The following is a 10,000-nucleotide window of genomic DNA, read 5'->3' as shown; positions in this document are numbered from 1 at the left end:
TATTTCCCTCAGCAAGAATGAATATTTAATACTGGTTTTGGTCGTTTTCATGCCGTCCTGTTTTCCAAATGTCAGATTCAGTCTTCATATTAGCATGTAAAGAAACTTGTTTTGCCCAAGACGATTGCAAATGTTGATTCACAGTAATCATCACAGCACCAGCACCACTGTGCTTTCCATTATACATGAAATTTGCCATTTTGTGTGTGTCCACAAAAACTTTGTTAACCGTGTCACGGTCTGAAACCTCCTCCATAAATCAGTAATGGTTTGGTCTTAGGCCATACGAATAACATCACGTGATGTCATAACCTCTTTGGCAGGATACGGGAAGACTTTTTGGTAATTTTGAGCTCCATCCTTCCATAATTTAATCCATTCTTTTTCATGTTCTCATAGCGGGAACATTGCCTGTCAACTGTGTTATCAACATATTCATAAGAATCTGAATTAGAAATCACATGTAGAAAAACACAGATAAAGCATACAGATACATGAATTGATTAAGGTGTTGTGGTGGAACTTCTGAGGTCCTCAGTTAGCACAACACCATAAAAATGGTTGAAATGTCAACGGTGTTACCGTCAATGGTGTTACAATTAAGTATGACAGTCAGGGTTGCCAGATGAGGCTGATGATTTCCAGCCCAAAAAATGATCAAAATCCGCCCTAAAAACCCGCCCAATTCTATTGATTTATATGGCAGTGGGCAGGTTTTCCTGATAGATGCCATTTTTACCCGCACACGGCCATCCTAAGCAGCCCAATTGGGCGGGAACCAGCCCAATCTGGCAACACTGATGACAGTTGAGGAGGAGTATGTTTTTGCCAATTTATATCCATATTGACAGACAAACAAACAAAATAATTTGTGTTCTAGGGAGATGGGTTTGTTTGCTCTGTTTTTTCTCCTAAAAAAGTGCCGACTTGTTCCCCTGCACTGTTGACCGTAACACAGTTGAGTAACACGGTTGACTGTTTTGAAAGTGTTTTTGCGCTATTGATGCCTTATGTGTTGGAAAAATCCTATGAACATACACTAGGGATTATCTCTGGAGAAGGAAGTCTTGTGTAAGGAGGGTGACTATATTCAAATCAGACGTTACAGGGATTTATGATGAAAAATGTGTCAGTCTGTATCACAGTGACTCATAAAATCCTACTTATGAAGCTCAACAATCACATTTTCTATATCAGTTGCACAGATTAATGACAACATTACTGCTAAGGGACATAAGCACTTTCAAACATATATTGTTTCAACTCTGTAGTATTTTTATATATGTTTGAAATGACATAGTATTTGTCCATAACACTGTTGACAAAATAATTAAGCAAATGTTCGCTTTCATTAGAGTATTTATCAAATGATTTAAGATTAAGCTTGGCAATTTGTTTGTTTGGAAACTTAAATATATACACTATGTAAACATCTAGGTCATTTAGTTGAAAAAAAATACTGATAATTGACATTTTGCTTTTGCCAAAAGCGTAGGGGAATCGTAGAATCACTCAGGTGCAAGATGACCTCCGTCACACACACACACACAAACACTACATATTCATGTTATTGGGCTTGGCTGTATGTGAGTAACTATTGAAGCAGATTGCTGCTGCTAATTAAGCTAATTATTAGTTTAATGTTATGATGTCACTGTGTTATCTGTGATGTCACACCCAGTGGTGTAGTGGGGATTTTTAAAGTGGGGGTACGCAAACCCCCCAACTGTCCTTAATCTACCATCATTGCCTCTCCATTTTCATCCGTTTGGTCAATCACCTGCAATACTGCTATGTGATCATTCCTGTTTGTATTCAAACATGGGCAGAAGATTTTTTTTAAAAAAAATCTCACTTCAAGAGAAGTGGGTGGACTGCGTTCCCCCCCGCGTACCATGCCCACTACACCCCTGGTCACACCTTTCTATGCCACCGATTGGTAGACCACTGTGATGTCATTCTAAACCACTGATTAGTAGACCGCTGTGATGTCGTAACATTCTAAGCCACAGATTGGCTGGTTGTTGTGATGTCACACACCATGCTGACTCCCTGATTGGCCGTGTGTGGTGTCTGTCGGCAGACTCGGGTCAGCTGGAGCACCAATTGGAGCAGGCCAGCTCAGCGAGGCGGGACTTAGATGAGTCTTCTCAGCGAATCAGATCGCTGGAGAAGCAGGTGAAGAGCATCAAGCAGGAACGAGACGCCATCCAGAAGGTGAGCACACAGAGTGTGTGTGTGTGTGTGTGTGTGTGTGTGTGTGTGTGTGTGTGTGTGTGTGTGTGTGTGTGTGTGTGTGTGTGTGTGTGTGTGTTTAAGGCGCTAATTGATGCCCATATGTAACGGAGGCTAACTAGCAGAGTTGGCGTGGAGCATTAGTAAACCTCCCAACGCCTCATACAGCGTCGATGCCGTTGGGCTGGGAGACTGGTGTCTTGGTCCAGCGATATTGTACTGTGCTTTCCATTGCCGGTGTTCTGTCGAGATGAGCTGCCCCGTCGAGATGAGCTCCCGGTAGCCTAACTCGACAGTGGTGTCCTATCTATTTATGCTGCCTTGTCGAAATTAGCTACCTCGTTTCAATAACTTGCCAATAATATATTGATTGTTTATTTTATTTTGGCTACAAATTTAAAACGAGCAGTGTCAGTGCCTTTAGACTTTTCCAGAGAAGCCAACTATTACCTATTGATTGTTTAGGCTATTTTATTTAGTAGGCTACTATTTTAAAACGAGCAGCAGCGTGTCTCGTCCGCGCCTTTAGACTTTCGCGGAGAAGTTTCTAATAACCAACTTGATATTATAGCTTATAGGTAGGCTATAGAAACGAACACAGCTCATTTGAAAACAATCTGCAAATATTAAAATCCAAGCTGAACGCTTCTGTTCCCAGGACATGACACGAGTCATAATCTAGCCTAAGTGAGAGCTTTTGCTTCGCATTTGGTAGGTCTGCACGTTTTGGGCTTGAGGCATGCCGCATAAGTAGAGAAGTTTGATGCAACGTCGGGTGTGGGAAATTGCTTGCCTTTTCTTAAACAGAGACAGCTGTCTACATTTTTAGATGATATGGGTGTTAGTTAGGAGAAATGAAACGCAATGAGAGAAAGCCTGGTCCTAGGTGAGATTTTCTTAAATCAGTAGGGTCGATTATTAATACGTTTTATTAGGTTTTTAGAACAAGTTTGACGCGGGGTAACTTTGCGCAAGGAAATTGAGAGGGTGGGCCCTAAAAATGACCCAGTGCGGTTGTGCATCTCTCTCACCAGCGTCTGTCTCACGGATGTTTCCCTTTTATGCAAAACTTACACCTATTAGTGTTGCGTTGCGTTGTTGCAGTTGATATTTCACATGTTCAAGATCAGCTGTTCGGTAGCTCAGCTCGAAGTCGCGACGTGGAGGTGCGCATGCGTGCGCATGCTCAGTAGCGAAAAGGAGCTCATCTCAACAGGGAGCCCATATCGACAGGACACCGGACCGTTGTAGTTGACTAGGTCACAGGTTCGATCCCCGAGGATTTTGGCAATACACTGTATATCGTGTGTGTGTGTGTGTGTGTGTGTGTGTGTGTGTGTGTGTGTGTGTGTGTGTGTGTGTGTGTGTGTGTGTGTATTACAGGAGTTCTCTGAACAGAGCGAGCGCGTGGCGAGCCAGTCTACAGAGCTAAACCGTGTGTGCGTGTGTGTATGCGTGTGTGTGTGTGTATGTGTGTGTGTGTGTGTGTGTGTGTGTGTGTGTGTGTGTGTGTGTGTGTGTGTGTGTGTGTATTACATCAGGGTTTCCCAAACTGGGGTGCGCGGCCTGCCATAAGGGGGTGCGCGAGCTGAATAGAGCAATGGCGGATATGTGAGTTTTTTATCTAGCATTAATGAACATTAAGTAGTTTTTAATAGTGTGGTGCATTATAAGGGTCCAGCTGAAGTGTAGTTTAATTCCAAGACTATTCTGTGCTTAATATGCAGTGAATGAGCAGGGAATCCATACTTGCGCGGCCATCAGCACACCAAAATATTCGCTCAGGGGGTACGCAAACCACATTGAAATGTACAAGGGGGTGCGCAGGGAAAAAAGTTTGGGAACCCCTGTATTACAGGAATTCTCTGAACGGAGCGAGCGCGTGATGAGCCAGTCTAAAGAGCTAAACCGTGTGTGTATGCGCGCGCGTGTGTGTATGTGTGTGTGTGCCCCTCTGTGTGTGTGTGTGTATTGCAAGAGCTGTCTGAAAAGTCAACCGTGTGTGTATGCGCGCGTGTGTGTGTGTGTGTGTGTGTGTGTGTGTGTGTGTTACAGGAGTTCTCTGAACAGAGCGAGCGCGTGGCAAGCCAGTCTAGAGAGCTAATGGAGGCGCAAGGCCAGCGGAAGCTAACGCTGCGGGAGTACTCCATGTGTGTGTGTGTGTGTGTGTTTGTGTGCGTGTGTGTGTACATGTGTGTATTACAGGAGTTCTCTGAACAGAGTGAGCGCGTGGCGAGCCAGTCTAAAGAGCTAATGGAGGCGCAGGCCCAGCGGAAGTTAGCCTTGCGGGAGTTCTCCGAGGTTAGCGAGAAGCTAACGGAGCTAAAGGCGGCTAAGCAGCGACTAGCGCGGCAGCTACGAGACAAGGAGGAGGAAGCGGAGACACTTGCAGCCAAAGTGGAGAGCGTACGACAAGACGCACGCAAGGCAGAGAGGACCAAGCAGGAGGTGGGATACACACACACACACACACACACACACACACACACACACACACACACACACACACACACACACACACACACAGTTGTGTTCTATGGCCGCCAAAGTGGAGAGCGTACGACAAGACGTGCGCAAGGCAGAGACGACCAATAAGGAGGTGGGATACACACACACACACACACACACACACACAAACACACACACACACACACACACACACATTAGCGCGCACACACACACACACACACGCACAAACACACACACACACACACTCACACTCATGCACACACACACACACAGTGGTGTTGTATACCCTTTGGTCACTTCATTCACAATAAATTAAGTGTCTGTCTGTCTAAGTGTGTGTGTGTCTACGTGTGTGTGTGTGTGTGTGTGTGCTCCTCCTACTCAAGCGAGTAGGTCGCTTTTCTGCTTTGCTCCTGCCTAACTTCAATTTCTTTACTTTTTTTTTTTCACACTATATCTTGGATTTTATTTGCCATATACACAGTTTTTAACAAGTTTAGAGAAGAACAACAGAGGATTTTATTCATACATTAGTGTTTTTCACAAGAGAACCTAGAAGTCAAAACAATTGCCGAGCTGAAACAATAACAAAATGCGACAACGACAGTCCAAAAAATGGATACTGCTGGAACAACGGATTTCTGCCCTGGAATCCTTACTGGGTGATCGCCTATCAAAGACTGAAGGAAGTCCTGAAACAGGTGCCGCAAATGCAAAAGCAGACCAACGACCGGCTGATGTGACATTTGTGACGCTGGACGAAACACCTGGCAAAAGCTTCGCAAAGCAAAATGTGAGTAGGCCTACTCACTATTGGGAAAGCAAAGGGGCTCGACCCAAAAACAGAGATAAAATACTAACTTCAACACCAGTGCGGTCTGCTGCTGCCAGACCAACTTTTTCAGGGCAGCCCATAAAACTTCAAAATCGATTTGAGTGCCTTGAACAAGTGGAACCAGTTGCTCCCAGAATAAAAACTGAACGTACACCGCATTGGAATAACAAGAACAAAGTTAGACGGCAGCTGCCTGCCTCTCCTACAACACTTGTTGTTGGTGATCTGAGTGTGAAAAATATCGGAAATGGAACTTTTAAAGTGTCCTGTCTGCCCCATGCATCCGTACGTGAGACCAAGGACAGTATCCCACAATTGGTGTCTGACCACAGATCTATTGATCGCCTTGTTGTTCACTGTGGGGCAGCGGATCTGTTCAAAGAGCAAATAACTGTCAAAAAGGATTTTAATGACTTATTTTCAACTCTAAAAGATCTGAAAATTCCATCCTTCATCAGCGGGCCAATACCAGCACCATGCTATCGCGACTTTGCGTTTTCGAGATTAAATTGCTTAAACACATGGCTGTCAAGGACATGCAGATCCAACGGTATCAGCTTTGTTGACAACTTCGACCGTTTCTGGAGACGCTCTGTACTTTTTAAAAAAAACAGTGCAGAACTGAGTTGGACCGGCGCCAAAGTGCTGACAGACCAGTTGGTTTACAGCATTGAGACCTTGGGCGCTGATAAGCGGCCTGTATCTGTATCCACTCAGACACAGGGGCATTTCAACAAGCCCTCTGTGCCTGTAAGTGTGCAAACTGAGCCACAGACTGGCGAAAGCACACACACAGATGACGTAGCCAAGTCCCTCTCTGCTCAAGTGGAAAACAACGGAACACACAGAACTCGCCACAAACTGAACCAGCTTTCGGAACAGCTGCAAGATCTGTCACAGAAACTGTCAGCAAGCCGCTCGCCGGAGATCAAGTGTTCACCTCCTTGTCGGACTGGCAAAATGCCATTGGCATCACCAATTCCACCTCCCAGGTCTGCCAAAAAGCGACTGTCCACACAGGAAATAGGAAATGTGGTTTCCTCAAAACCAAACTCACCCCCCAGATGTGGCGAAACGCAGCCACCATCAAGCCCTGGCAACGGCGACAAAATGCAATCACCAATGGAATCACAACCTTCCCGGAACGACGAAACACCATCTTCATCTCCCAGACTGAGATTTCCAGCAACTATGGCGAGACTACTCCCCTATGCCAGATCTACCTTTTCTACCCCCAGACATTCCTACCAAGCCTCCTATGCGGATATTTCTCAAGGTCAACCTCATTCTACCCCAAAATCTAAAAGGATACTTCCATCCATGACTGCACCCAAAAAAGGCAAAGCCCCACAACCACCTGTCTGTGCTCTGGAGTACAGTAGTATCAGTGAGGATGACCTTGTTGAAAGCACAGTCTGATATCAACTGGGTCCCTACCCACATAGTAACAGTGGTTTTGAAAATAAGCAGATAAGGGGACCCGTGGACAATCTTATTCCAGTTCTAACAACAAAACGAGGTCTCTTGAGGACACGCATACATTCCCCCAAGACGGCAAGCATGGAAAATCTCAGACTTGTCCCAAAAAAAACTCACTACCACAGTGGAAATGCCTCCAATGCTCAATGCTAAATTAGCTTTACAGAATAGTAGATCTCTAAGGAACAAGCCTTTTGTTGTCAATGAGTTTATCTGTACCCACAACCTTGATTTTTTATTTTTAACTGAAACATGGCTGGAAAAATCCACTAGCTCTATCACACTTATAGAAGCAACTCCGTCACACTTTAATTTCATTAGTACAGAAAGGCAGAATAAACAGGGAGGGGGGATAGCAATTATTTTCAAGGCACTGTTTCAATGTCAAAAGACATCACTAGGTGAATTTTCATCTTTTGAATACTTAGCTGCAGTTCTAAAATGTTCTTCTGACATACTGTTATTGACTATTTACAGACCTCCAAGACTTTCTGCACCACTCTTCTTAGAGGAATTTGGTGAGCTGTTGTCGAATGTTTGTGTGGACTATGATAGCTTGTTTATAGCAGGCGATTTTAATTTTCACGTGGACGACTTAGAGAATGTCTATGCTAAGGAATTTTTAAGTCTTATTGACATTTTTAGCCTCACACAGCATGTAACAGGACCAACACACAACCAAGGTCACACTTTAGACCTAATAATAACAAAAGGCCTTAATGCTTGTGCTAGTGTCAAAGACTATGGCTTTTCTGACCATTACTGCATTTTTTCTGATGTTTCTATGTACCCTCATGTTCAAAGGGAATCTGTTACAGTCAAAAAACGTATAATCAACTGTGAGACAGCCTCACTCTTTCAGCAAGCACTTTCAGAGATCCAAAGTCAAACTTCAGAGAGTGCAGATGATCTCATGGTTAATTTTAATTCAAGGATGACCCGTATTATGGATGTTATTGCCCCCGAAAAAATCAAAACAGTGGGACGTGAAAAAGCACCTTGGAGAAAGAATCCCACAGTTATATTGCTAAAGCAAGAATGCAGGAGGGCTGAAAGACAGTGGCGTAAATCCAAACTTGAAGTCCACTACCAAATCTATAAACACACACTCTCGAAATACAACCAAGAAATTTCTAAAGCTAGACAATCTTTTTTCTCTGACATAATTAACAGAAATATTAATAATGCACGTGTCCTGTTTGGCACTGTGGAAAAGCTAGCAAGGCCCCCAAATCTAATGCCCTCTGAGTTCCTCTCAGTCAGCAAATGCAATGAGTTCGCATCCTTTTTCAAAGGAAAGATTGAAAAAAATACGTGCAAACATACTCACACATGTGCAACCGACCCAAGATTCAGACCAGCTTGCTATGGTGAAGTTAAATCCTAACCTCATGAGAAATTTTCATTTAGTTGATGTGGACATTCTTAATAGAACGGTACAAAGTCTTAGCTCCTCTACATCTGACTTAGATATTTTACCAACAGCCTTCTTCAAATCCATCTTAAATCTAATATCATCAGATGTACTTCAGATCATCAACACCTCACTACAAACAGGCATATTCCCAGGCTGTCTGAAAGAAGCAGTTGTGAAACCCTTACTGAAAAAGAACAACCTGGATGCACTGGTACTAAACAACTATAGGCCCATATCCAATCTACCATTCATGGGTAAAATAATAGAGAAAATTGTTTTTAACCAATTAACTGCTTTTCTAATGTCTAATAGCTATTTTGATAAGTTTCAATCAGGTTTCCGTGCCTACCACAGCACTGAAACAGCTCTTATTAAAGTTATGAATGACATAAGATTGAATTCTGATGCTGGCAAATTATCCGTCTTGGTTCTACTCGATTTGAGTGCCGCTTTCGATACAGTTAATCATTCTATACTACTACATAGACTGGAACACTGGGTTGGCTTTACAGGCATAGTGATCAACTGGTTAAAATCGTACCTACAACAAAGAAGTTTTTTTGTCGCCATTGGAAGACATACCTCATCACCGATGTCTCTGAATTGTGGGGTCCCCCAGGGCTCCATTCTGGGACCACTACTGTTCAATCTGTATATGTTGCCACTGGGACACATTATCGAGAATAACTCCATAAATTACCATAGCTATGCGGATGATACCCAGCTCTACTTATCTATGTCCCCAAATTACTATACCCCCCTTGAATCACTCTATCATTGCATGGACCAAATTAACAAATGGATGTCTCACAATTTCCTCCAGCTGAACACAGATAAAACTGAAGTAATTATATTTGGGAAAAGAGAGGAGAGACAAAAGATTGCTACTATCCTTGAAACGAAGGGACTGAAAGCAAGGGAAACAGTTAAAAATCTTGGGGTCCTCATTGACAGTGACCTAAACTTCAACAGTCACATGAAAGCTATTACTAAGTCTGCATTTTATCACATAAAAAACGTCTCTAAATTTAGGGGCCTGATGTCTAAACATGATCTGGAGAAGCTAATACATGCCTTTATTTCTAGTAAAGTTGATTACTGTAACAGTCTTTTTACTGGCCTCCCCAATAAAACCATTAAACAGCTTCAACTTGTACAAAACGCAGCTGCAAGGGTTCTTACAAAGACAAGGAAGTTCGACCACATTACTCCAATTTTAAGATCGCTGCATTGGCTCCCAGTAAGCTACAGAATTGATTTTAAGGCTATGCTACTTGTGTTTAAATCACTAAATGGAATGGGACCCACATATCTACTGGACATGTTTCAGCTGTATGCACCAACTAGGTCACTAAGGTCAACGGAGAAGAATTTGCTGGTGATTCCAAAAGTCAAAACAAAGTGTGGAGAGGCAGCCTTTAGCTTCTATGCTTCAAAGCTTTGGAACCAGCTTCCAGATGACATAAAAAATGCACCCACTATTGATAGCTTTAAATCTAGACTCAAGACAAAGCTGTTCTCAGATGCTTTCCCCTAACTTAAATTACTTATTCTTATTATTTTTA

The 10,000-nt window shown here is 43.1% G+C and overlaps 1 protein-coding gene across 1 annotated transcript in view; it reads left to right on the top strand.

Annotated features, from left to right (window-relative positions):
* Window positions 1-10,000, top strand: part of LOC134443512 (serine/threonine-protein kinase MRCK alpha-like) — a 167,722-nt gene that overhangs the window by 83,511 nt on the left and 74,211 nt on the right. Inside the window, exons 14-15 of the mRNA XM_063193272.1 lie at window positions 2,084-2,217; window positions 4,441-4,683. Coding sequence (XP_063049342.1) covers window positions 2,084-2,217; window positions 4,441-4,683 — 377 coding nt within the window. The remainder of the gene's footprint in view (window positions 1-2,083; window positions 2,218-4,440; window positions 4,684-10,000) is intronic.

This window comes from Engraulis encrasicolus, unplaced genomic scaffold (genome assembly GCF_034702125.1).
Source record: "Engraulis encrasicolus isolate BLACKSEA-1 unplaced genomic scaffold, IST_EnEncr_1.0 scaffold_33_np1212, whole genome shotgun sequence".
NCBI lineage: Eukaryota > Metazoa > Chordata > Actinopteri > Clupeiformes > Engraulidae > Engraulis > Engraulis encrasicolus.
The sequence above is the reverse complement of the archived record's forward strand: the minus strand, read 5'-3'. Positions and strand labels throughout refer to the sequence as shown.